This window comes from Fistularia commersonii, chromosome 16 (assembly GCF_037954325.1).
Source record: "Fistularia commersonii isolate RoL2024-O1a breed Wild chromosome 16, RoL_Fcom_v1.0, whole genome shotgun sequence".
Classification (NCBI taxonomy): Eukaryota; Metazoa; Chordata; class Actinopteri; order Syngnathiformes; family Fistulariidae; genus Fistularia; species Fistularia commersonii.
In genome coordinates, this window is record NC_141299.1 from 10,887,535 (window position 1) to 10,914,410 (window position 26,876).

The following is a 26,876-nucleotide window of genomic DNA, read 5'->3' on the forward strand; positions in this document are numbered from 1 at the left end:
ATATATAAATACATACATAAATATTCAATCTGTTTAAAATGCATGAATTACAAATAAGTTTTAGTTGTTTGTTTATTTCAAACTCACCACTCTCAAAGCAAGCGTCAAACACCAGATATCCTTTTTTTGGAGTTCCTGAGAATCCTGGTGGGCTGACCATCAATTTATTCACGTTTCCAACCAGGGCATCTTCTCCCCCAGCTTCACTACCTGTTCATTGTGGGAAAATGAGTCTGAGATGCAACAGCAATAACAACAAGTTGAGGAATCGTATACAGTGTTAAGAACACGTAATATACATACAGATGTATAAACTTTCTCATGTTTTGTGAAATAGTGTTTTCATTTAGTGAAACGTGAAGTTTGAGCAAGCTTCTGCAATGTCTCTGGAGCAGACGCCATGAAAAAAATGACAGAAAGTTCATGGTACGCCCCTTTATCATAAAAACAGCGTTTTTCACGGAACCACTTACTGAGTTCCGGTCATTCTCATTTGACAGTGACGTTACTTTGCAGCATGCAAGTTTAGAAATTCACGTAGTTTGACGATATCGTCTTTTGTTTGTATCGTTTTACGGATTGTGACTTTAATTTTCCGTGCGCTCTTTGCACCTGCCAGGTGATTAGTTGCACGGCAACTTACAGGAAGCGCTACCCAGGACGCTAACCCTAACCCCAGGACACATCTAAGTAGCTGCTAGCTCGCAGAAACTTAATTGCAAATTTATCGGACCATTGCCCCACGCTGCACGGTTGATAATTTGACGATACCAAATGAAATGCTTGTAGGGCATCCCCTGCACACAATTGGACGTGTGAAAGGCTAATGTTGGTAGCAGCCATGCTAGCACATATCAAGCTGTGGAGATGTGTCATGTGTACATCTATGTACCTGCTAGCTACAGGATTAGCACACAACGCATTAACGTTAACATGGAGACTCGGAGCCTGTCCTAAACCCGCGGCAGCTAATTGTCACAAAGCTGGGCGTCATGCAAGTCCATTTGCCTGTACAACAATGAAGAAACATCCAGGTAAGGCTTATATTTACACACCAGCCTCGACGTCTCTGGCAGTGTTCTCCTCCATCTTCCTTTCCATTCTGTCACAGGGAGGGCAGTCGACGCTCCCTCACTGTTGCTACGGCAACGGAGCAGGAGGCAGAGAGGAAGCGCTGTTGTCTCCGTCCGGAGCAGCGCTGCCGACGCACACTGACATTAGTCACGCCTTTGGTAATTGTAGATTTCTATTTAATGCTAATTCATGTAATTGCAGTTTGCGCGCCTTTTTAAAACCAATTTTACATATGAATGACATATAAAATAAAACGGAACCTCCTCATTGCCGGTACAACATAATCACTCGCAACCCCTATTAAATAAACATGAAGGATATTAATGATATGAAATTAAACTTAACTTAAACATTCAAATTATCTGATATATACGGTGTGTCTGTGTGTCTGTGTGTGCATGAGGGGGAGAGAGAGAGAGAGAGAGAGAGAGAGAGAGAGAGAGGTAGAGAGAGATTAAAATGCGTTACCTCCAATGTGGATAAAATTTACACTGGTAAAATATTTTTGCTTAATTCTAAATCATTTCACATTTTTTGTGGCTTATCGTCTAACTGCACAAAATACATGCTGTCGATACACCATAATCAATAACCATTTCATTCCTCACTTTTAATGCAGCCATACTTGCATTTTAATGGTATTTTCAACCAAAAGCAATCATCGTGGGCAGCAGTCAGAGATTCTGAATTATCCTCCAGATTGATTAAAGCTGGAGGTTTTCTAGACAATTGGGGCATAGATGTCATCAAGGCCAATCAAGACTGGCCCTGTTTCTTTCCCATCACAAAAGCTGCACCTGATTAAGTGCATCAAACAAGAAGCCGCACAACTCCTGGAGCAAGATGCATACAGACCGCTGCTAATTTTCAGGTTATAAGATGTGTGTAACAGGACCAAATGAATAAGACCAGGGAGAGGGCAATGATTTTTCTCACTGTGTGTGATCTGTATTTGATGGCAAGCATCAACAGGCTGCTGAGCAGATAGGTCAGACTGATTATTTCTCAGATGACAGGAAAAGAATACAGAGCTGCTGTGTAATATTTTGTTCAAATTGAAAATTGAATAGCTGTTCTCCATGCTATGTCATTTCTTTAACACTATGCCAGTTAAATAGCTCTGTGGTGGTATAGTCATTCATTTTCAAGGAGGCTGAAATTGAATTATGGACCATGAGAAGAATGAATTAGATATGCTGCATGTTTCACTTGTTTCTCAGTTTTTATCAAATAGAGAGACTACATACAAGTGGTTGAGTTTACCATCATATGCTGGTATCTCTAACAATATGTTTGGTTGCTAAGTAAATTTCTAAGGTTTTGATCGGCCATTACTATTATAGCTGTCTCTGGTATTAGAAAGTTTAAAAAATTGGATTCAAAATATTTGATAATATACAGAATCATGATCATAATTTGACGCAAACCTTTTTCTATAGTAATTCAATTTATCATGCTTCATATGAATGCAAAATTCTCACTCAATAAAACAACATAGGTTATGCAGCCCTAACCATCAGTCCCACCTGGGGCTATGATTTGGTTTTGTTTTAAGACTAAAAAGGGTCAAAAAATGTGCTGATTTGAAAAAAGAATAAACAAATTGAATTGCTGCATTTTAGAATTCAGGGACCTAAAAATATGAAAGTGTGCAGTGCCTATATGATACCAATATTCAAATAAACACATTTAAAAATGAGGTTCAGAATGTATTTATATCTTATGGCATTCCTTTTCATTTAAAGCTTCATAATCCATAAATAGCTGTGTCCTCCTCAAAACATGTTAGAAGACAAGGGGAAAATATTAACACTTTCAAGAAACAGCTTTGTGCTCCATGCTTAAATAGGACCATACATACAGTGAGTATTTTCCTGTCATTACGCTTGCTGAGTGCTGCAATAGTTCAATGAAGACATCCATCACATGAAAACAGAATTACATGAAAGGGATGCACAATCCATACCATGGTGTCTGGAAAATTAATTATCTCTCAGGAGAACATATTTTACAAGCCTATCAAAACATTTTTGACCTGTAATGATTTCTGTACATGTGAAAGTGTACACATTCGTGTCCCAGTTGAATCCATAATTCACAGCAACTTAAAGAGAAAATGGCTATTTTTAGTGTCTCTTGTCAGTTGCCGGTAACTGGGGGACACACCACACCATCACAAACCTGTTTAGAATCAGAAACCCCATTGGGAAATAGTGTGGCAAAGTTATTTTCAAGCTTTTGCTTCTCTTTCCATTGATACTCTTCCTTCAAAATGTAAGAGTGATCATTTGTTCAGAACATGTAAAGGCAGATAATATTTTGTTTTACTTGTGAATGTGTGTGTGTGTTTATGTGTGCATGTGAGAGCAAGAGAGAAAGAGAGAGAGAGAGAGAGAGAGAAAGAGAGAGGAGTGCATCTGTATATCTGTATGTGTGTGTTTCAGCAAGTACAGGGAAACCCTTTTTACTCTGACCATACATAAAGTCCATCATCAATGTAGAAGGAAGTCATGCAAAAATCAAAACACAGGGCACAAAAGACAGCAGGTTGAGAAGGGTGGCAGGATGGGTGTTTGGGGAGGGGTGTTGGAGGGGTAAAGAGACCAGCCAGCAGTACACAGAGAATCACTATGGTGACAGCAATCAGGAAGCTCAGGGGAGTGAGGCTAGGTCAGAGAGGAGGACTTGAGAGGCAGCTGACTGAGGAATCAGCCCTCAGTCTGGATGATTCAACTGACAGCTCCTCCCAGGGCTCTGCCAGGCCAGTCATCCCTGGAGACCACCAGCTTTACTGAACAGGGATGTGGCTAGCAGCCCTTTTTTTCTGAAGGAGGAAAATAAATTAATATGATTGAAGCCAAGATGTTACAAAAGTGAAATTACACAATCATGTTGTTGTTGTTGATACTTCTACAATTCCTGCTACCCATGAAGTAATAAAGAGAAAAGGCTTTTGAATTGATATTTTCAAAACAATTTATGATTCAGATCATTACAATGTGTGACATATTTTCTACATTAAATGTTGTTTAAACCTATAATTCCCTTTCATTTTCTCTATTTTTTCCTCTGACATTACTTATCCTCTTTTTATTCATCTTAACCTAGTTTCCTGTCTTTACAAGTCATTTGCTCTTTCTCTCTGTCCCTCCCTCCCCATTGTGCTGGACAGCCTTACTTAAAGAGATGGCCTGGTATCAATGAGCTGCCATTATATTCTCCTAAATATTATACAAGACTACAAAAGGCATTTTCAAAGCACAGGAAGTAAATTGTTTTCCACTTTGATGAAGCCACTAATGTCACATCAATAAGAGCAGTTTTTGGTCAAATGTTTGCGCCATCAGTGTAAAACACAATTTCAGTTTCATATTTTTAAGTGGTATATTGAACTATTTTTTTAGCAACTAGATGTAAATACAGCACACACTGCCATTGCTCTGGAACCTCCTGGTTGTTATTGAGTGAAACCAAGAATGTGAGTCACATCCTTGGCACAGGCCTCCCTAATTTTGTTTTTTGCTTGTTTGTTTGTTCTGTAGTTGGGATCTCTTGCCAGTGCCAGTAACGAGCTGCTTTGTCATCGCTGTGCCACACCCTGCTGAGGGAAAGGACAGCAAACTGACCTTGATGCTCACATCAGCCCAACCCTCGCTTTTTTCTTCTGCTAGTGACTGAGTACCCTTCATTTCCACTCTCTTCGGGTTTTATTACTTTCCTCTACTTTGCATGTACCTGTCACAAGAAAAAAAAAAACCTCAAAGGGAAGCTCTCCCACTTTCCTGTGCCAAAAGTATTTGATAGACCCCACAAATCCAGAACTTGCCTCTGTAAGAGCCTTAATTAGATAACCGAAAGGAACAATATTAGCCCTCAGACCCCTAACCAATCCATTTATCCTGGCTGCGACTTGATTTGGTCAGGGAGTGGGAGCTACTATAAGGGTAAATCTTCCAACACTGTATGTATCTTTGGAATGGATATACAAGAAAAGGGAAGAGGAGAGTAATATCTAAGAGATAGGAGTGGCACAGAGAGGAAGGGATGTGGCAGTGATGGTGTCCCTGTTGTTAGAACAGTCTTCCCACCTTGTGGTGGCACAGCGAACTGTAGCTACATCAATGTGTGCGCAGGGGGAAAGAGAGAGAATGATGCAGGGAGAAACTGAGTGAGCAAGGGAGGGAAAGCATAGGAGGGAGCAAGAGCCAGTGCTCATGATACAGAGAGAGAGAGAAAGAGAGAGAGAAAGAGAGAGAGCGCAAAAGGGAGGGGAGTTTAAACTAAGTGCTGTGTTTTGGGACAGGCTGATCTGCTAGCAAGCAGTGTGAGGATCGGAGCGTATTGTGTGAGCCAGTGTGCGGGGGACAGATAAGGCAGCCAGCCAGCCCGCCAAGCCGACCCATCGACTGCCTGACTGCCTGTTTTAATGTGCTGACTCTGGGGAGATTTTAAAAAACAGCATATTGAATCCTTAGACGTGTGCGGAGATCCTGGACACAAACGCCACCACAACAGCCACAGCCAGAAGGGTGCATCAAAAGACAAGGGAGAGGCAAAAATAGAGGACTGAAAAAATCATACCTACAAATACTGAAATTAAAGAGGATTTTTTTTCTATCCCCCTATTTTTTTCAATTGATTTCATTTTTTTTTCTTTTCTTTCTTTCTTTTCCCGGGACTGACTCCCAACCATAGAAAAGAAAAGGGGAGGGAAGAACTGAAGAAAATCAGAAAATTAAAGGGCAGAAAGAAAAAGCGAAGAATCTGAACATGTTCGAAATAAGCCGAACACTCAACGCTGCTTTGTTGAGCAATGAGGTAAAGAGATTTGGATTTGCTTCTTTCTCCACACATCACCTGTGTATGTCTGCTGCCAACCATTCTGTCGTATATGTTGTCTGTGTGTGCATGTACGTACACCTCTATATGCTCATAGCCTGAAGACAGGGGGGTGATTGATAATTCAGCAGATGTTTAGTATATTTCCACGGCACGATGGCTGGTGCTGAGAAAATGGGACTGCTCTGCTTCTTCCTCTCATCCTGCTATGTAATGATAAATGAAAGCTAGTGCCCAGAGTTTTTATCTCCCTATTGTACGATACAAGTTAGCTTTCAACCCAATCAAGCAATGGGCTTGCTTGTGAAATTGGCCGTCCGGGGCTAAAATAGTATGTGTGCCTTCATGTGCTTGTGCAGTACGTCTCCGAGTGTGCACGTGTGTGTTCACACATGCATTTGTGTGAGAGCAAAGTGTTCTGTAATCCCCTTCTACCTCTTCTTTCTTCATGTTTTCCCCAACTCCCTTCCACCCCATTCTTACTGGCTTTCCTACCCGCTGTTTTCTGTTCTCCTTCGTTCCTCTGTCTTTTTTCCTCTCTCTCTACCCCTGTCCTCTTGTGTCTATGTATGAGTGTGTGTGTGTTTTGTGACCAGCATCTCAAGATGATGGCGAGGTACGGGCAGCTCTCGGGACTAGCAGCCACTGGCGTGGGCTCCGTCCCTGAGACACACTCGCCGCTTTTTCCCAGGGATCTCCTGTCATCGCCAGCCCAGATGGGCTACAGGTCATCCCTGGTAAGAGGATAGACAGACTAAACTATATATATGTATACATATATATATATATATATATTATATATACATATATATGTATATATATATATGTATATATATATCTTTAATCAACACAAGTAAGCATAATAAAGTTAGTGTGCATTGTTTGTGTATGTGTGAGAAGAAAAGAGCAAAAGGCAGAAAGAGTGTGTATCAAACGTTGGATCCTGCCTGTATCCTCAATAGATAGTTTTTTGTAAATATTTACATCATTATGTTTGTTCAATAACTACACCCACTCTGTCTTTAGCCTCTGTCATCAAGGGAATTTGAGATGGGTGTGTGTGTGTGTGTGTGTGTGTGTGTGTGTGTGTGTGTGTGTGTGTGTGTGTGTGTGTGTGTGTGTGTTCATACTTGTATTTGTTTTTTAATAATTATGGTGAATTGCGGAATTTATATAAAATATTTCTATGTATCTCTGTACAATGAGACCTCATACATGTTTGGAACTGACTTTTATAGTACCGTAATCTTGTGACTCCTCAAAGTTTATATAAAAAGCAACGAAAGACGTTAGAAATATTTTAGCACCCTAAGATGAGATTGAGATTGTCAGAGGACACATTTTAACTGGCAGTCCAATTCAATTCAACGTACTTCACATTAGCACAAAAAAGTGGAACACAGATGATAGACAGGATATTTGGGCTTGAGTCAACATTTCCCTGCCATTTACATCGGGGGGGAAAAAAAAAACCTGAAAGGGAGACGAGTGATAGAGAAAAGCAGGAAAGGAACAAAAAACCCGGAACACTCAGGCAAAAGCATCACAAGAAAATCCCTGACTCCCCGCATTAAGGCGACACAAATCTGTGACTTCTTCATTGGTTCGGCATGCCTTCAAACTGGCTCACATCCACACCCTTGAGCCTCCCAGAAGCATTCATACCCCACTGTCATGTTGCTGACTGCACCCAAGGGGTTCCATCAACGATGTGCAAATGCACAGCAAAGATAAGCGGCAAAATATATCTATAAGGAGTTAGGCTTCAAAATGTTTTTCATTTTTTTCTTTCAATTGTAACAAGAGCTCAAAGACATCTGTCCAGTGTTTTGTTGTTATTGTACAGCACACAAAATTACTGTTTCCCTACTGCCCATTTACACTCACAGTGTTATCTGCTGTTTGCATGAATCTGCTGGACCATAAAAGATTTGTTGAAACAAGTGGGAGTAATTAGTTGAATTCATTCTATGAATATGATTGACATGGTAACAGACCTTGAAGGATTGTATCATAACTGATGACATAGAGTAAGTCAATCTGAGATCAAATCGGGAGTGAAAAACGAATATTAGATGAGGGGATCCAAATTTCAGTGATTCTAATAGGATGATAATGTCTTTAGAAAAAATAACGGTAAAAAAAAATACTGAAAAATAAGAATTTCTAAAAATATTTTGCATAACTGCACTGAAATCCTTCTGATAAGTAGTTTAATGGTCAGGTAATTTTAGTTTTGTGAGTTTACATACTTGTTGTTGAAGTAATGCCGGTGCTGCGGCGTGTTCTGTATGTGTATAAGGGGGAGAAAACATGTTTCTGCAAGTGCATATCCGTGTTTAAATGTTATTTTGTGTGGGGTGTGTGTGTGTGTGTGTGTGTGTGTGTGTGTGTTTGTGCGCGCACACACGCCCGAATGCATGATTACCCTGGTTAAAAAAGACCATCGTTATGGTGATTAATGGTACCTTCATTAAGCACAGCTAGATCATTTGCATACATTAGATTAATGTGCTGGAAGATTTTGGTGGCTTTTTTGGCATGTAAAACCGTAAAAGCAGCATCGTGCTTATCTCAAAGACATAAAAATGAATCACCATTGCACTGCTGTAGCAAACATTATCAAGTAAGGAAAAACTGTATTTTATTTGATTTTATTTTATTTTCAAATAATATTATTTTTATATAATTATGAAATAGAATTAATGAATTGTAATAATGAAAATCACATTAATGAATTGTCATGTAATTTAATGCAGTGCACTCTTTTATTAAAACTGTAGTATTTTGAATTAATGAATGAACATCTAGATTGTTTTCTTCTCTACCACTACATGTCAACAGAAAACTTTACCATTAATACAACCATCAATACAGTGTATCGGGAGTTGTCAGGATTTAAACTCGTGATGGATGTTTGGTTTCTGTGTGTTGTTTGCATCTTCTCAGGCATGCTTCTTTTGTTCCATTCCGTACTGCAATGCTTTTAACAAGACCGTCCAAACTTAATTTCGGAAACTATCTGAAATACAAGTACACCAAAATGATATTCAGCTTGCAATAAATGAAAATGATCCTGATATATTACCATTTAAAAAGAATCAAGGCAATGTCTGTTCATAGCTTAACGATGACCAGACAATATCTGCCATACAACTGTACACAGATAAATGAAGCAGTATGTAACCAAAATCTGAATTGCAAATTATGCAGTATGTCACACTAAGATCTAATTTTCAAAAGACCACATAAAAAAACCTGCAGTGTGCTGTGCTTCACTGCTGAATGTTGTTAATTTGTAGAAAAGCTCCACTGATTACCCACTGCAGGCAGCTGCCGCTCTCGATGTGACACAAGGCTTTGTTTGACAACTCCAGTCTTTTCTGTTTCAACATTTTAGAAAAAAAAAGAGTTGGATAGAAAAAAAAAACCTGTAGAGGTTTGTGGAGATTCATCACTGCCACAAAAATAACAAGGCAAGGAAGGAGAACACGTTTGATTGCAAGCTCATGTCGTTACAGTATATTAGAAGCTAGGAGATAGTTAGAGGTCATCTCTGTTTCATAACAATGATTAGCTCCTTCCATCTGCTTCCCGTTGCATTTCCGTTTTTCTTGATCGCAGTGTTTTCCATACACAGGAAATTACTTAATTTCTGCCCCCCGAACCTCGCATTATCGAGGCACACTTTGGTGCATTAGAGTGAACGACATGAGAGAGGAAAGGAGATAGAGGCAGAAATAGAGAAATGTTGACGTGTAAAAAATACACTATAAAATACTAGGATAATAATGATCATATCACTAAGACGTTAATTAATATGGGTGTGGTAAAAACACACTATATTACAGAATTTCATTGACAAGAAACATTTAAGGATATCCTTGCAAGTTTTGGAAAGGTGCTTGGATTGTTTGAAAGATAAAGCCAGCGTAATCAGGAACGGACAAAAATGAACCCATTTCATCAACCAAAAAAGCGATTCCTTCAGCAAACAGTACTGAGGATTGATGGAGGGCTTGGTTGAATAAAGCATCTTCACAATAGAGCATGCCCATAGTATATCTCACAGTGGAGCAGGTTATTACGGCACAGTGTAATAGCAACTCAGACCGTGCAGCTTGTGTGTACGTGTACATAATGTCATGTTTGCTCTTGATATGAGCACATGTGGTGTGTCAGTTGCAGGGCACACAGAGAGGCTGAGAGACACTGCAAGGGGGCCGTAAGGGTCCAGATTTGGCAGAAGTGTGTGTGTGTTGGGGGGGGGGTGCACGTGCACGCACTTGCTGGCCACCAGTGCTGCAGGGAGGGCCTAGTGATTAGCAGCTGAGCCTGTGTCCCGCTGGGAGCCATCACTGCAGAAAGGAGCAGGTGTCTGCAGGCTCCGGCACAGACACCCACCCACCCACTCACCCCCATGTAAACACACATACATACACGTGCGCACACACATACATAAAGCAAAGTGAATACTTGTTCTTCTCACTGCTTGTCTTTCTCCCCAAAACCAGCTAATTCAGTCTAGTCATGATTTGCCCCTAAGTGTAGATTTTAACACCCATTACATCATTTTGATTGCTACCTTTTTTTTCCATACACACTGATACGGTGGAAAATTCATGAAAAAGCAAACAATGTCAAAATGATCCATAAACAACAGTCTAATCCCAGAATATCCTGCTGCACCAACACAAACACCAACGCCCAGGGAAAAGGTCACCTGTCTATGTTCAGGTACCTTGACCTGGAAGTAACGACCTGTAATTTCACCTATATAATGGAACATGGCAGGGAACAGGATTTCAGAGTTGGATCCACACACCGTTCGGTGTGACCTCTTCTTTTTGACATAACAGCAGTAACAGACCAATCTTGTTACATCAACAAGAAACTATTATTTGAAGTTTAGATGAGAATCTTTGCTCCAAGAGGTGTATTCCACTTCCAGAACTTTGGTTGCCTCCAGAACCCAAAAAAAATTAACAATTACATTTATTGGATGCTTTATAATTTGGTTGTAAAATCAGTGTTTCTTTTACCTGATAGAGCCATAATTACATCAACATATGAGTATAGTAAAATATGTGGCTATAACAGTGATATTCATGAACACATCAACAGAATGATGGGCTTTTTAAAAAGCTTTTTTTTGGTTATATTTATTTCATTTGCAATACAACGCAATAAGAAATTGGGAATGATATTGCAAACATCAAATATCACACATATTTTGAAACTGGAGCTTTTTTTTTATAGATGTTGCCCTGTGTATGTGTCAAATCATTGTTTACTTTTGCGGTCTGTGTATTTGTCAAATACTGTGAGTACACAACACTATCTCATTCTTTGATACTCTGTTTGCTTTTTAAACCTTTTAAACGCAAGCGCTCTTGCATGGATAATAAAAGTATTTATTTGTATGGACGGTATTTTGATTCCTTTCTTGAACATTTTTTTTTAAATACAGTTAAACTGATTTCATTCAACTGTAAGGATAAACCGAGAGAGAATAAAGAAAGAGACAAGATTGGCGAGATAGTTTTGTGCTTGTGTTTCTGCACTTTCTGTTATTTGCATATAAATTTCAACAATAATTTTGGAAATGCAGAAAAATAACAGTGTAAATATGTGACAGTGAAGCCATTATCTGAGGTTTTGCGTTTATCTAGTTTAACTTGTGTTTTCTTTCAAGAAGAACCTGAGTTATTCGTATCAACACAAAATTTTAACTAATTAAATGATAAATTTAAACTAACTGTTATTATATTCATAATGATAAGAAACTATCCGGTCTAAAGGAAGACTCAGTGGTTAATTTTTGTCCTCAGCAACCATGCTCTCTATGAGATCACATTGAGATATATCATTCTAAGAGATACCGTATCAGAAAAAGAAAATTCAGTTGTATTTTTTATTTTTTTGCTTTATTGGCAAGAAATATTTTAACAATGATAAAGGTGCTAAAACTTGTGTGATTGTCTTTGTCTTGGATTCCAGCATAAAAAGTACAGCGGTTCTCTTCTCAGAGTTAAAAAGTCCAACACCAATGCATTTCTATTTAGTAATTATAAAGTACTTCTCTCACTATGTGTAAATGACAAGTGGCGAATTTGTATATTTGTACAAAAGAGAAGACCAATGCAGTTGCAAACATCAAATGAAATAATTGACATTTTAAATGCTCCAGATCTATTGACGATCATAATGTTATCAAAATGAAAGTTGACGTCAAGGCCTGTTAAACCATTGATAAGAAATTTGTTGAAAAACGTATTTGGTCGAAGTGGAGCCAACAAGGTATAAAGATGCATCAAGATTAACATCATTAATCAATAATAATTACATTTTAACAGTAGCATCCAAGTTGGAGTTTGTCTCAACATCATTATATTAGTGACTAAAGTGAGCTCATGTACAGAAATTGATACATTTTCGTCACAGTGTCTTGATATTTGATTAAAAAAATAGTGCTCCTTTTCCCTACAAAGAGCCTAGTGTTTCAGCAAATAATTGAAACATGTCTTTAAGCTTCTAGACATTTAAATGAAACCCGGTGGAGTTTTTCTTGTTGTATGTTTTCCACTTACTTCTCTTCAAGCATGAGAGAGAGCGGTTAAGCATGAAGTGACATTTCAAGAGCTGGGTTTGTGCTGCCTGGGCATGTATCGGGCCATATTGCCGTAGGCCAGTTCTGTGAATGACTCTGGATGCATTTCATTTCTGAAAGGTTATTCCTTATCAAAAGCCATAGTGCAGCAATTTATGCAGATCTGAGACCGTTGGATGTATGATGATACTTTAACATCTTTATAGTTGCAAGGTGGTGTCACAGTGACAGACAACTCGTAACCTTGAGTCATTGGGGGGGGATTCGGTGAGAATAGAATGATGGCATGATCGACTAAAATAAATGTTTTCCAGTGTGGTTGAATGCGTCAGTGTGTGTGTGTGTGTGTGCGCGCGCGTGTGTGTGTGTGTGTGTGCGCGCGTGTGTGTTTGAGCAAGTGATTAAAGCCTCCACCAGATGGGCCAAAGAAGTCACCCTGTGAGCATGGATGTACCCTGACTGGGATCAAAAGAAGAAAGTCCCTTCCACACAGATCCAAACCCTCCAAACCTGCCATTATGTTCCATGATCAGGGGACCCAAAACAATGTACCAGGTTCAATGCTTGTTTTTAATGATGAAAATATGTATATATAAATTGCAAACAACTGCCGCTCGAATGCAGAAATGGATTGAAGTTGATTGTCACACCAAGCTGCAGACCACTCAGTCGTCCAAATCAACAGCCAATAGAAATCTAAGCTTCTCTGGGCAACCCAACAAACCTCTCATTTATTCTTTAACTCACCATTGTCTCCTCGATTAAACAATTAACCATTGTATTTGCCTTTTGTGAAAGTGGGACGGTAGTAAAATGTCCTTGTCAATATAATACGATTTCAATATTCGAGTTATGACTTCAATTCAATTATTAACAATTTCTTGGGAGTCACTTAACTCAAAATTCTTTATCGAGACACAATAAGGTAATTCTCCAAAGATGTAGTGTATTTTCGCAGTATGTCAAAAGTGACTGAATAAGTGCTGACTTAGTCTACAGATAGTAACAGAGCATAGAGGCAGAGCTTTCAAACAACCCCTGTCACATCTCTGCAGTCGGCATGGCTGTGGCCACACCAAACTGCTTTGACTTAAAGTGGAAGGAAGTGGCTGTGACAAATGCAGCAGAGCCTTGTTCCAGCATCAGCATGAAGAATTTATTTCTTATCTGTGGAGTTTCTGCTGGAGAGATTGACACAGGCTGGGGTTAAGCCAACTGTGTTTCATACCCACTGACAGAGAGGAGACAGACAGTAAGAGAGAATGAGTAAGAGAGAGAGTGAGAAAGAGTGAAGTTTTTGCTATCAGTTCATTGGTTATAGAAAGGTATGTAGCCTTTATAACTTTTTTTTTTTTTTATTGCGGGAAGCTTATCCAGAGGAAAGTAATCATTTAATATTACCTCATAAGCAAAACTGTAGCTCAGTTTTACACAATTACTGTTATTCATCTCGGTCGTTACAGCAACATATTTGCAATCCTCGTTGGTTTGGCTTGTCAGGGCTCTGGTGATTAGAATTTTTTTCTCATTAGCTCACATTCATTGTTGTCATCACTTACATTATGGCTGACTATACTCCCTGGACAATTTAACATCATTTTCTGTCTGTCCTTTGGTAAGGTTCAATTGTGGAAATTCTGCTCCTCCGGCTTGAGAACATCTTTGGGGCTGCTTTTGTGCAAAATCTACTCCCAACTGCCCACTTCTATTACTAAATTGTTTGAGCCCCATGACCTTTCTCCTATTCAAAGGAGAAAGAAAAGAGGTCATTTAACTGAATGTATAGCAGCAATGCAGGTACAACTTGTGCTTTGACCCATGAAATGACTAAAAATTGGTATCCGCACTGAGTGCGCCTTAAATTCATGAAAATAAAGCCCTGCTCGTAACACTGAGAGAAAACAACAGTCGCCTGTATGCCAACTACCCATTGTTGTCCAGATACAGTTTCATCTTGTAAATAACTGTCTGATGTTCCGGATATAGCGATGCTCAGGTTCTCGCTGGGCAGGGAGACATGCAAGTTGAAGGCTGTGATTCTCATTTGTTGATTGTTACCGGCAGAGGGTGGACACCTGCCAGGAAAGAGGCAATCATCAGTCTGAGTAGCACAGCCAGATGCTACTAGTGCCAGAACTTCAATAGAGCAACTAAATCTATCGCTCAAGGGCAAATCAAAAAGAACCTAAGTAAGCCCCAGCATATTGAGGAGTGTGTTATGGACCATTACATGTATTAGACTGTTTTATCACAGAGACTGCTTTGCTAGTTGGAGTTCAAATCCACTAGGCCAGTAATGTTTTCCATTGTTGTCTGTGGCTGTCATAATGTATTGCTTATGCTTTCAGTTATAATGTCTGACAGGGTTGAGTCAGATTTATTTTACTGACATATGCCCATGGTTGCTATCTACTGCAAACATTCATTTTGCTTCATAGTCCTGTAATAATCTCTGTACATTTCCTTCCTCACTTGGAGGTAACACCCTCTTCACTTCTCCTTGCTTTCCTCCTTTAAATAGAAGTCTTATTATGCAGAGTGAAACATAAGACAGGTGTTGAAACACTGGCTGACAGTTAACAATACTCAAACCAAAGGCACCCACAGTTATCGCTTTCTGCTCGCTGCATATTCAAATCTGCCAAACTGCTTACATTACTCTTTGTCTGCTCTTTTACTCCTGTTATCTGGATACTTTACACTGACTTCTACCACAGAATATCGTGTATCCACAAACAATAGCATTCTATCAGTGTCTTCCAGCGTTGTTCAGACCTTCAAATTCAACATGTTTTCAGGGCCTGAGAAAGGTATAGTAAGTTAACAAGATAATAATAGGTCTAATACAGTGTACATTTAATCCATTAAAGACTATGGCTAAGAAGGGATTAAGGTGGAGAGATATGTAGAGTTAAGGGTAGGTGAAGTAAATGACTTTACTTATTTCAAATTAACATGGCAAACTCTGAGATCCAGCACTTTGACACACATTCTGATAGCTTTTCACATTTTAGCCTGTGAGATGGCATGTATGTTGAAGTGGTTATACGTGTGCATTAATTCAACTGCGCACGTATGTGTATTTGTAAATGTATATGGATGTGAGCCAGGACCAATCAGTGAGATGGATTTTTCACAGTGCTGACAGGGTCGTTGACCGCTCTGGGCTCAAGCCACAAAAGCTTTTAAAGTTTCAAAACTAAGCGCACAGGGAGAAAAAAATGTCATGTACACCCTCAAATCACTACTCATCATCCAGAATCACCACATTATTTATCCAGTCCATGCATTGCAAAGTACCAGAAAATGAACAAAACACCATTAGGTAAGATTAGGCGTTTGAAGCCATTATTAATGCTGTTTAACATTAATGATTTCTTTCAAATGTTACCATTATTCAGAACTATACTGAGGTTTTTGCAGACAAAAATGTAAATTGTATATAGGGAAAAAAAAATATTCTCAGGCTAATTGACTACAGAGCAATATCTGTAACACCCAGACAGTAAAGTATCAGCATGAATGCCCTTGATAGAATATCTCAACCTCTCCCTCCATCTGTCCACACACAATATTACAATGCAAAACATGTGCCCTTAACTAGGACATGGCAGCAACATGGTTTCATCTCCGGTATGTGTCCTTATATTATAACCGCACATGCACGCAAACAATAACAAAAGACTGGAGAGAATAGATAATGTTTTTGCTAATTTACTAAGTAGCGGCAGTCACTTTCATTGCTTTATAAAACCATGGTCCTGTGGAGCAATTTAGTGAAATTACACACTGAGCAGGACAATTGCGAGTGACTATTTTCACTTTCAAATCATATTCTCATTTAGAGTAAAGGTTATTTGTATCGTATTACAGAGGGAGGTAGCAACCTCAGATGCTGTCCTTTGTTATTGGTTGTCATTTCAAGCCTACCTTTTACTGTCTCTAAATGTTAGAATTTGTCAACATGCAAGGAAAAGGAACTGAGATGCGACGTGATCTGTGATTTTGCTATTGCCACTGATCTGACTTTCCATACTTCACACAACAGGAATTGAAATTAACAAATAAAAACCATTGTGGAAAGGTGAGTGTTGGGCAAAAGGCACAGGATTCTAATTTTACTGGGATTCAAGCTAAGGTCTTTATCAAGTTCAAAGGTCAAAGCAGGATGAAAGATGGACAGGAAAATGTACCTTTCATAACTGAAGCTATGGTTTTCCCTTTATTTTTACCATATATTTTTTTCCTGCTATGTATTTCTTTTCTTATTTTATTTCACAAAAGAAAGGCAGACACAAACACAGTTGCTTGCAAATGCTAGCATACTTTATTCAGTTTAAAAGAGTGGCGAAGTTACTCGGTGCATCTTGTGTGAGTGTATGTGTGTATGCATGCGAGCCCACATGCTGTTCAAGCCTAATTAATTGTATGCTCACTTGCTGTAGTTGTTGCCAGAGAGGTAGAACAGTCTTGGGTGTAGTGCAGTACCCGGGATATTTCCACTTCTGTAATTATTCGTCCGACAGAGCTGGCCTGAATACGGTCTGTCGTAAAACCTCAAGTTGTTTTTTTTTTTGTCCCAAGTGTCGTTTAAAGTCAATTTGCACATGTGATTCGATGTGTCATTTACTGTGTTTACGACATGTTATGCGCTACACACGAATATGCCCTAGTGAGTTATTGCGGGATGCCAAGGGGGGGCTCTAAATATTAGACCTGAGTATGCGATTGCTTGTCATTTGTAAATGTAACATGACAAATTGTAGTCTTCGACTACACCGTGCAAGACAGTTGGCCGTATGTGAGGTTCGTGCAGTTTCAAGACATGCCTCTCTCACAGCCGCTAAGCCAACTGAAATAAAACATCCAGAGCACATGTGACTCGTCTTGTACGACTGAACCGATTACAAATGAAAACAAAAAACCCAAAATGATGAGGTTTGATTACTTGTCTGATCGATAATCTACACCGGATGTTAGTGTAGCCTGGGACAATATATGTATAGTCATATAACTGTTAATATACTTTTCTCTTTTCATTTTTTGATTCTTTTCGTACATAATAATGCTTATATTTTATCACGCGCTCTTGAGTCGGAACTGCTGCAACCAAAAGCAATTTCCTCTTTGGGATCAATAAAGTGATTCTGATTCTGAAGTAGAGAAACGCCTGATGTTTCCAGCACAGCAACATAAGTCATATAGATCTGAGTTCAATCCGCAGCATAGACTGGTTGGGTGTGGCATATTGAAGCTTTGTTTCTAAGAAGTGCAGTTTGTGTGCAGGCTGGCCTCCAGCCTGCTCGTTCTTCTTGAATGCGTTTATGTACGTTTGAATATATGTAAAGTACCTCTGCCTGCTAGATGTGTTTGGGGGAGCAAGAGCTCCCCCTTCCTGTGCGTCTGAGGTAGGAGCCAGCTGGACGCAACCTGTTAACTGCCAGGTGTTGACACTTTTGTTCCTTAAGGGCATTAATTCCTAAAGGATAATCTGTTACGAAGCTTATAATCAAAAAATGCAATTGAAGCTTTTTGGAGGGGTGTTGGTGGTAGGGATATTATAAAACAAATAATGGTGCGTTCACTGGTCTTCCAACAATGCACGTTACCTTTAGCACTCTCACAGCGACAGTTTTTTTTTTTTCTTTGGAAAGGAAGATTTAAGTGTTAAATATCGAACCAAATGAAGGGCACAGATTGTTGCTTCATGGGAATAAAGCGTACGAGTGATTTCAACATAAACTTTAAATAAAAGAAACGGACTTTAAGACGTTGCTTTAAGAACGCAACCCTCCTTTCCAGAGACTTTTTTTTTATTCCAAGTGCGCATCGGACGAATTTACAGCGCACGGACAAATGTGTTAATACGGTAATATAAGTATTTTCTGCAAGGTCGTTTTCCCCGCGTCGAGGTCCACGAACACCTGCCTCCCACGTCCTCCTCCCGCCGCGCCGCGCACCGCCCCGACCGCGCCTCCCCAATCGGAGCCGGCGCGCACAAGGAGAAGAGGGGGTGGGGGGGGTTGGGGGGTGGCCGCTCCTTAAATGGCTTCTTTTTTTTTTTTTTAAGGGGGAGGGAAAAAGTAGAGAGGGATACCGAGGACATAATCTCCTCATCTGAGTGGCTTCCCCGGTCTCGCCGTGTTGTTTTTGTTGTATTTTTTTTTCTCAGGGAGCGCGATTTGTCAGCTCCGCGCAGCGCCGGGTCACCCCTTCCTTGCCGCGACCACCGTATCCCCTCAGACTCTGCCGCCGTTTTTATTTTTATTTTTGTTTTTTTTTACCCTTTTTTTCTTTTTATCAGTTTGCCCGAACCGTTCAGCACAGATATCCCGACACAAGAATGGTCATGGTGAGTAGAGGTGTTTGTAGGGGAGGGTCTCAGGGAGCGCCCGTTTGTTCAGTCTATGTATATCTAGCAAACAGGTGGACTCAATTTAAGAATAATAATAAAAAAAAAAAACGTAGAGAGGCATTGTTTTGCCTAAAGCATTCTGACTCAGCTTTTCTGTTTCCTGACCAAATTTCTCAAACTTACAAAAAAATAAAATAAAACCCGGTGGCTTGTATTTTTACGCAGTAAATTCCACACCTGTCTAGACAGGTGCGTGTACCACTTAACGCTTAGATCCTTTCAAAATCCGCATCGAATCACAAAACTTTCCGACTAAATTCTGTCCTTTTTCTTGTGTTGTTTATTGAAGTGGCGTGAAAATGGAGGGCTTTAATTGCAGGAGGCGCAAAAAAAAAAAAAAAAAAAAAAAAAATCTGCGGATTTAAAAACAAACAAAAACCGGATCTCCCTTTTTTTTCGACTTATAGTGCCATCTAGTATTGTGTGTGTGTGACAGTCATGTAGATGTGCAGGGGATTTTCACATTCACCAGTAATAGCTAATTTATATACACGGTACTGCGCTGGCATCCCATTACCGCGGCGCCCGCGGCTGCAATCACTCTCCCGGAGCTCCGCGCCTCTCCGGCCGCGGCTCGCTCGAGCACAGACCTCGGCGGCGATTGATTGCTTTACCGGAGTTCAGAAAGCCCCTTCTCCCTGCCAAAGCCGAGCCGAGCTTGGCGTGTGCCGACGCGGGCTCGGAGCCAGCGGGTGTGGAGGGTGGTGGTGGTGGAGGGTGGAGGTGTGTGGGGGGGGGGGGGGAGCGGAGGCGTTAACACCGGGAGGGGGGGGGATGATGCAGGGGGGAGCCGAGGTCAAGGGCTGACAGGCAAGCCAAGAAGCCAATGACGGGCTCAAGAGGAGGAGTGGGTGGGCTCTGATCGCCGGGTGGTGGTGGTGGTGGTGGTGTAGGGGGGTGTGAGGATGGGAGGGGCGGGGAGGGGAGGGAGGCTGGCTCGCTTGCTTGCTTGCTTGCTTGCTTGCTTGCTGCAGCCCAGCACTCTCATCCAGGCTCATCATTCTGCTCTCAGCATCTGTGAGAAGAAGGCGATGCCTACGCCGTGCGCATCCCGTCCGCCGTTTTCTGCCCGCCGCTGAGAGACACAGAGGGGGACAGAACCCGCAAGGACAGAGTGTCAGAGCAGAGAGAAAGAGAGAGAGAGAGAGAGAGAGAGAGAGATCGTACAGGACTGGAGACAAAGTAGATCCAGCTGAGGCGCTGCTGCTGCTGCTGCTGCTGTGTGAGGAAAGAGAGAGAGAGAGAGAGGGAGAGAAAGAGAGAGAGAAACCGTGAGACAACGACCAGCGTCTCCCAAATGGAGTGGAATGGGTTTAAGATGGTAAGGAAGAAGGCTGCAGACTTGTCACAGCTGTACCTTGCTAAACCTGTCATTTCCATTTTCATTGTTGGGGAAAAGGGATGTAGTTCTGCACATACTGTCAGTATTCATCCCATCCTTCTGGCACAGGCGCAGTCTAGTGAGAGCCTACTATTGGAGTAGTAGTAGTCTTGAATGTAAAGTTCCTTCCTGCGGGTAAAAAAAAAGGGATGGAGCTCGGGGTTATGTTCTGGGAGCTGTGTTGGTGGAGTCACATACAGCAGCACTCAAAAAGATGGATTTCATCGTGAGGTAGCAGAGGAGCTGGGGAGAGATGGGGCAAGCAGAGGGTTAAATTGTTAAATTGGGGGGGACAGCACCCATTTTATGTTAAAGCCAGGATTGCTCCCCACCCCATGCACACTCATGCATTTTTTTTAAAACTATTTTGTATATCGACTATTATTATGATGTTTACCTGCATTAAGTTGGCGACTGATGAGTGTAGAAAAATGCTCATTGTTTAACATGCATGTACTTTGGCATTCCAGTCAGCCTGGGATTTTGTGGGCTTGAACTTCTTGCAGGTAAAGAAGTTAATTAGATCAGTGGACGTTTTCTGTCATGCTTTTTGTGTTATCAGTGGAACTCTGTGTTTGCCATGTGTTGCATACCTGGATTACAGTTTGCAATGCTGTGCTGTGCTGTGCTGTGCGTGTGTGTGTTTGTGTGTGTGAGAGAGAGTGAGTGAGAGAGAGAAAGGGAGAGTGAGAGAGAGTTGGCATCAGACAAATCATCAGAAGTGTTCAGCTTGGCTCAGCTTCTTTACTTAAGATATGCATTTATCCATCATCACTCATTTCCAACAGAGGGAGAGGTTGACTAACAAAACCAGCGGCCATATTTGTTTTTTCCATTTTTTTTCTTCCACCTTTCGTCAGAGACAGTTATGTTTCTGTGCCATTACTGCGTCACCACTCTGACTACTGAGTCAATAATATCAATTTGCATTCCCAAGGCATTCTTTTCATTTTAAAATCAATCTCTTGATTCGCTTTTGTATTTGCATGGAGGACATTAACAGCGTTATTAATTTGTCACCGAGTAAATGTTTGATTGTTTGTGCACTGGCTTCTTTCCATTGGATGCAATCAAAATGCTAATTGAAACAAAGGCGACTCCCCCGCTTAGTGACTAGGCTAGTGGTGCTGGATACACCATCTTCCTGGACACAAGGGACTTGCAGTTTAGTTTAGCAATGATGCAGGGGATTGACTGGAAAACATTAGTGAGTGTTAAAGAAAATTAAACGCAAAGATGCGGCGTAGGTCAACGTGAAGAAAGACATTCCATTTGCTGTCAATATACAAATAAACACGAAAATACTAGGAACAAATCTAAGAAAAGTTAGATCCAACAGTGTCAAAGAAATATTTATGGGTGTTCACATTTGGTTCCTGATTGGCATGTAGACCAGGCTACAGCACCCCCTCCAGACACACAAAACACACACACACTCACGTTCCCGTCCTCTCTCTCTCTCTCTCTCTCTCTCTCTCTCTTTAGCTTTCTCTTCGTCACATCCGCACAGATAGGCATACACTAACTCTCCCTCTGACTCTTGAACATGCAGTGACTCTATTACCCTGAGGCAGAACACCGTGAGCTTCAAGGTTACACATCAATGCTAATAGTGCGGGGTGTGTAAGGAATTTATCAGCTACAGTGCAGTAAGTGTATGTGTGCGTATTGTTTTAAGTGATCTTTGCAGAAGATCAGTGAAACGCTACACGGGAGTGAGTTGGTATGCAGGTCTGCAGATGTGGTTATAGGTCAGTGGAACAATGACAATTTACAGATGCCAAATATGAAGTGTTTTGATAATGAGCTGGAAGATGCTTTGAAAAGGCAAGTGAAAGTACAAACAGAAATCTTCATATTTTGTGTATAAACCAGTGTTTTGAAGGGACAGCTGATGTTTGTCCAGGTACAGTGACTTGGTTAAGAGTCTAACACACAAACACAAACAGATAAATAGAAAAAGGAGAGAAAGACAGAAAAACCCTTGCCTCTGTTTCTTTTTCCTACTCTCAAGCATGTTGGTATTTATTCTGAGTGGGCGTAATGTATCATGATTGATACATTACTCCATGGATAATGGAGCTGTTTAGTTAATTTCAAATCACGATTTCTTTTTTTTTTTCTTCAAAGAATTGTTATAGGAACTATCAGGCTGACAGTTAAACAAAATCTTAGCTTCTTTTTTTAAATTAATATAACATATTGCATAGGAACATATTTATGACAACACACCTTTATGATATAATCAGGATAAAGGTACTCTCAAAGAATACAAATTAGTGAGAATAAAGCGATACATCAATAATCCAAAGTGATAAAAAGCAATTAGCCAAAAAAAAATTAATGATTTGGATCTGAAAAGGATCCCAATCCTTTTTTGGTAACAGTATTCTAAATACCTGTGATAATCATTCCTTTATTAATATTAGTTCAGGACTTACTGATTCTGTTGGAATAATTGCGGAGTACAAGCTATTATTTGGAGCGGTTAGCGCTCCGGCCTCACAGCACGAAGGACCCGGGATCAAGCTCCGATCCGGAGCTTGTGTGTGGAGTTTGCAAGTTCTCCCACAGCCCAAAAAACAGGCAGGTTAATTGGAAAAAAAATAGTCCCGAATGAGTGAATAAGTGAGTGAATGTTGTCTGTCTTTTTGTGTGGCCCGACCAGTCCAGGGTGAACCCTGCCTCTCGCCCGATGACAGCATCCCCTGCGACCCTGACCCCATTATTCGGGTTAATATTGAAAAACATTGTTCATATAAAGGGAAGCAAATGTTAACAGCTCTTGTCTTCTGTGGCTGTAAAAAGTTGAAAGAATTAGATTACCTTTTCACACCGTTGCCAAATGTGTGTCCTTTTTATTTTGTTCTCTGGGGTGCTTTGCTTGTACTGACTTGTAGACTTTTGTAAAGCACTTTGGATAATGTATTAAATCACAGTTGTTTTTGCTAAGCAGTAAAGAATATATAGTCCTGTGAAGGAGAATTATCCATGTTCCTCGCTGTTGGCGGCAGTGCATTGTTTTTCTGCCTTTGAGTGAATGTCTGTTATTTGGTTACCAGGAACAATTTGTAGAGAGATAAATGCATTAAGCACTTGTAAGCGTTTTCTTAAGAGTGCATAGTCATAGCTTGTTTCTATCAATGTTATTGATTTGGGCTTGGATGGTTTAGGTTATGCAGCACTTCCTAATATCCACAGTGATTATCTGCAGGAATCTGAAACATCATCTGGATCATGTTTGGTTTGTGTAACATAGATAGAGCATTTTACTGCACTGCTCACATTGTTATATATGCGTATTGAGTTGTATGGAAGTGATAAAACTCTACTGAAATGATGTGCATTGGTATACAAGGATTTATACTTGAGAATTTTAATTCTATACTGCTTGGTTACTACTACTTATTTAGATTTAGTGTGTTTATGAGGGGAAGATTGTATTTTGTGCTCCACTGCATTTATTTTACTGCTTCGCTTACTATTCAGATGATATCCATTTTTTTAATTGCATTCTCGTGTTGCGTTCTTTCAATTTTAATTGTCCTACTGTTGTTTTTAAAAAACTGCTTATCCAAAAAAATGTATTAGGGACACCTTAAACCCATGTTTATTATATAATACAATGTGATATTGTTATTGTCAATCCACCTGAAGTAGTTGAAATTAGTTCCACATTTTTAAACCAAAATTTTGAAAAGCCTTTCTGGTTATATTTTTGTTATAAAAATATAATTTGATTATAATGCAGTTAGTTTAGAATTTTTTTGATTGATTACTTGGGGAAATACATTTTCATGGCTATACTTTTGTACTTTTTCATAAGTATCACTTTCAATTTTGAGCTTTGAATTGCAACTTGTTATTCTTGATGCCCTTGTATTGGGAAATATGTGGCTGCATTATTTAACAGATATGGCTATATGGAACTGGGTGTGCACCAAAGCGTCATGTAAGTGGCACAGAGACAACAATCACTTATAACTGAATCATATTTTCACCCAATGTAGAATTTGTGTTGGAGTGTAGATTATACAAAATGGCTGCGAATTATATTAAGGCCAGAAAAGGTGTGTCTACGAGCATCAAGTTGGATAAAGTTTTCCAAAAGCCCATGCAAACCAGAGCAAAGGTGACAATTTCTCATTACTTTATTGGAAACTCTCTTGAGACCATGGAGTACATTGTGTCGCTGTGTACTTCCTCACTGTGGTATGATTAGGGAATGTCTAATTCGCGGTAATATTTTGATTCTTTGTCACGTCAAGTGATAATTAAAGACATACTAAGCCTGCACATTAATAACAGAGAAGTAACTAGATTGTTCCACCGCACAAAAGGGGAGAAATCAAATATTAATGTAATGCCATCTACAGAAAATATCACATTCAGTTTCACAGTACATGACAAACAATTATCTGATTTCAGTGGAGGATGACGCCAACCTCCACCCACCATAACATACCATAACTTTTACTTTTCAAGTGCGTTTTGCAGTGGTGGTTTTTTGTTTTTTTTTTGGGGGGGGGGGTGTAGTTTCTATGTGAATATTGCAAAATGTATAATTGTCTCTAAATTTCATTTTTTTTTTCATTTTTATTTAAATAAAAACCTGGATACAAGCACTTAATGAGCAAAAAGCCTGTTTGAATAAGAAGCTCCTGTAACAATTTCTGTCCCAATTAGCATGCTTTGGTTTTTAAATATTCCTTTTGTGTGAAGCCTAAACACACATGAAGACTCACAAAACGGTCACGTTGAAAATTTAATAGGCTTCCACAGCGACTTCCTTAATTTATTTAAAATGTTTTTTTCTTTGTTTTTCATATTTATTTATTTATTTATATATATATATATTTTTTTTAGCAAGAAATCTGAGAGGCATGGCAAAGCATTCTGCTGTGAAGGGAGCAGCATTCACAAATACTAGACCTAATTCCTTTGGCAGCAGCTCAAACTGTTACAGACAGACACATAATCAGCTGGGGAGTGTTAGCGCCTCAGCCCACTAGCAAACACAAGACCGAGCCCTTGTTGTGCATCGCTGCTTTTCAGAATAAATATCCCGATGGAAAATACAGTGGGAGGAAAGAGGTATTCATGTGTATATAGCTCTTTGTTCAGTGAAAGATTCAGAAGGAGAGAGGAACACTGGCTTTCTTAGCTACTTTACTGCTCATTCTTTTCTTGATCCTGAATCTCCCTCGTCCTCTCGATTGCCTCTCTCCTTCCTCCCTCTCTCTCTCTCATCCTCCACTGTACCCTGTGTGTTTTGGTATTCATACAGATGTTTGGATTTGAGTGGCAGTTTCTCCTGAGACTGCACAAGCGGCTGACTCGTCTCATCTGCATTTTGCATCCCAGGAAAAAAAAAGAGAACAGAAAGCAGTGTAGAGTATCAGCAGACAGACAGGTTGTGTGTGTGTGTGTGTGTGCGTGTGCGTGTGTGTGTGTGTGTGTAAGCAACAGAGATAGTGAAAAAGAGTGTGTGTGTTTGTGTGTGTGTGTGTGTGTGTGTTTGTGTGTGGGTGCATGCGTGCACGTGTGTGTATGCAGGTTGCTTGTTTGGCTTTGGCAGCTTAACTGGCCCCAGCGCTGTTGCTGTGTGATGTTTAAAGGACGATTCAAGGTCACGGTTTCGACAGGCCTCACCGCCTCTAACATATTAAACATTTATGTATTTCTGTAACCAGATGAATTATAGATTAAACATGAAACTGAACATGCTATAAAATGGCACCATTGTGATTGGTAATAGACACATTAACACCTTCAAAAAAGCACCACACACAACACCCTTTAAGCCTGGCTTATCTCATCAAAAGCAATGCTAACATGGAGACAAATGGGCTGATCTCTCACAATGCAGAAGACCAAGACAGTAAAAATCCAATGGCGGGAGGAGGAAAGAGAACACTGACTATTTGAAAGTAATTTATGAAGTACATAAATATCATAAAGCTGTAACTGACAGGCATGCGTCTAAAAGGAAAAGGTATGAAATATGCAAGAAAACACAGGTTAGTAGATAGATAATACGCGGCAATTTCACTTATCAGTCCGCGGTCGGGTTTGCCCTTTAGATATCACACACGTGAGACGAGAGATAGCCAATCAGCTAAGACCCATCGGTAGTCATTTGGCCACAGTTAAAGAATGGTAATTTTGATGACGGGGGTATTTTTCCCCGGCAGGAATATTAATTCTCACAGTCAGTGCATATCCCCATCCACGGGAAAGGAATATGTGTTTTTTTCCCTCAATTGTACAACTCAATGGAAATAAAGGCAGTGAAATTAGATGCGAGGGAATAAAAGTCACCAACACACCCGAGCAGCACCTGTCAAGGTGATGTTATCGTCGTGTAGGTTAGGGTCAGAGTAAAGATAGATGGATGCCATCTCACGGAAGAGTAGCTCCCCGGCATCATGCTGTTACACTAAAATGGGGTTGCAGAATTTTCCACGGTAATCAGCCGCCGCCTTATGTATGTTGCCTTCCTGGCACCTTCCGCAGTATATGAGCAGAGATAGTCTCCTGTGGGCATTTTCAATTAC

The 26,876-nt window shown here is 40.1% G+C and overlaps 2 protein-coding genes across 11 annotated transcripts in view; one reads left to right on the forward strand and one right to left on the reverse strand.

Moving 5' to 3' along the window:
• Positions 1 to 1,150, reverse strand: part of agbl4 (AGBL carboxypeptidase 4) — a 281,454-nt gene extending 280,304 nt beyond the window's left edge. The window contains exons 1-2 of the mRNA XM_086161185.1: positions 1,056 to 1,150; positions 88 to 210 (exon numbers count right to left, since the gene is read on the reverse strand). Coding sequence (XP_086017311.1) covers positions 88 to 210; positions 1,056 to 1,101 — 169 coding nt within the window. The 5' untranslated portion in view covers positions 1,102 to 1,150. The remainder of the gene's footprint in view (positions 1 to 87; positions 211 to 1,055) is intronic.
• A 3,922-nt stretch (positions 1,151 to 5,072) lies between these two features.
• elavl4 (ELAV like neuron-specific RNA binding protein 4) overlaps positions 5,073 to 26,876 on the forward strand; it is a 75,545-nt gene continuing 53,741 nt past the window's right edge. Inside the window, exons 1-2 of one of the 10 annotated variants that reach the window (XM_086162522.1) lie at positions 5,073 to 5,892; positions 6,510 to 6,650. In XM_086162522.1, coding sequence (XP_086018648.1) covers positions 5,845 to 5,892; positions 6,510 to 6,650 — 189 coding nt within the window. In that variant the 5' untranslated portion in view covers positions 5,073 to 5,844. Of the gene's footprint in view, positions 5,893 to 6,509; positions 6,651 to 18,543; positions 18,876 to 19,855; positions 20,260 to 20,789; positions 20,826 to 26,876 lie in introns of those variants that run through there. The other 9 variants (XM_086162523.1, XM_086162525.1, XM_086162531.1 and 6 more) reach the window with 9 other exon arrangements.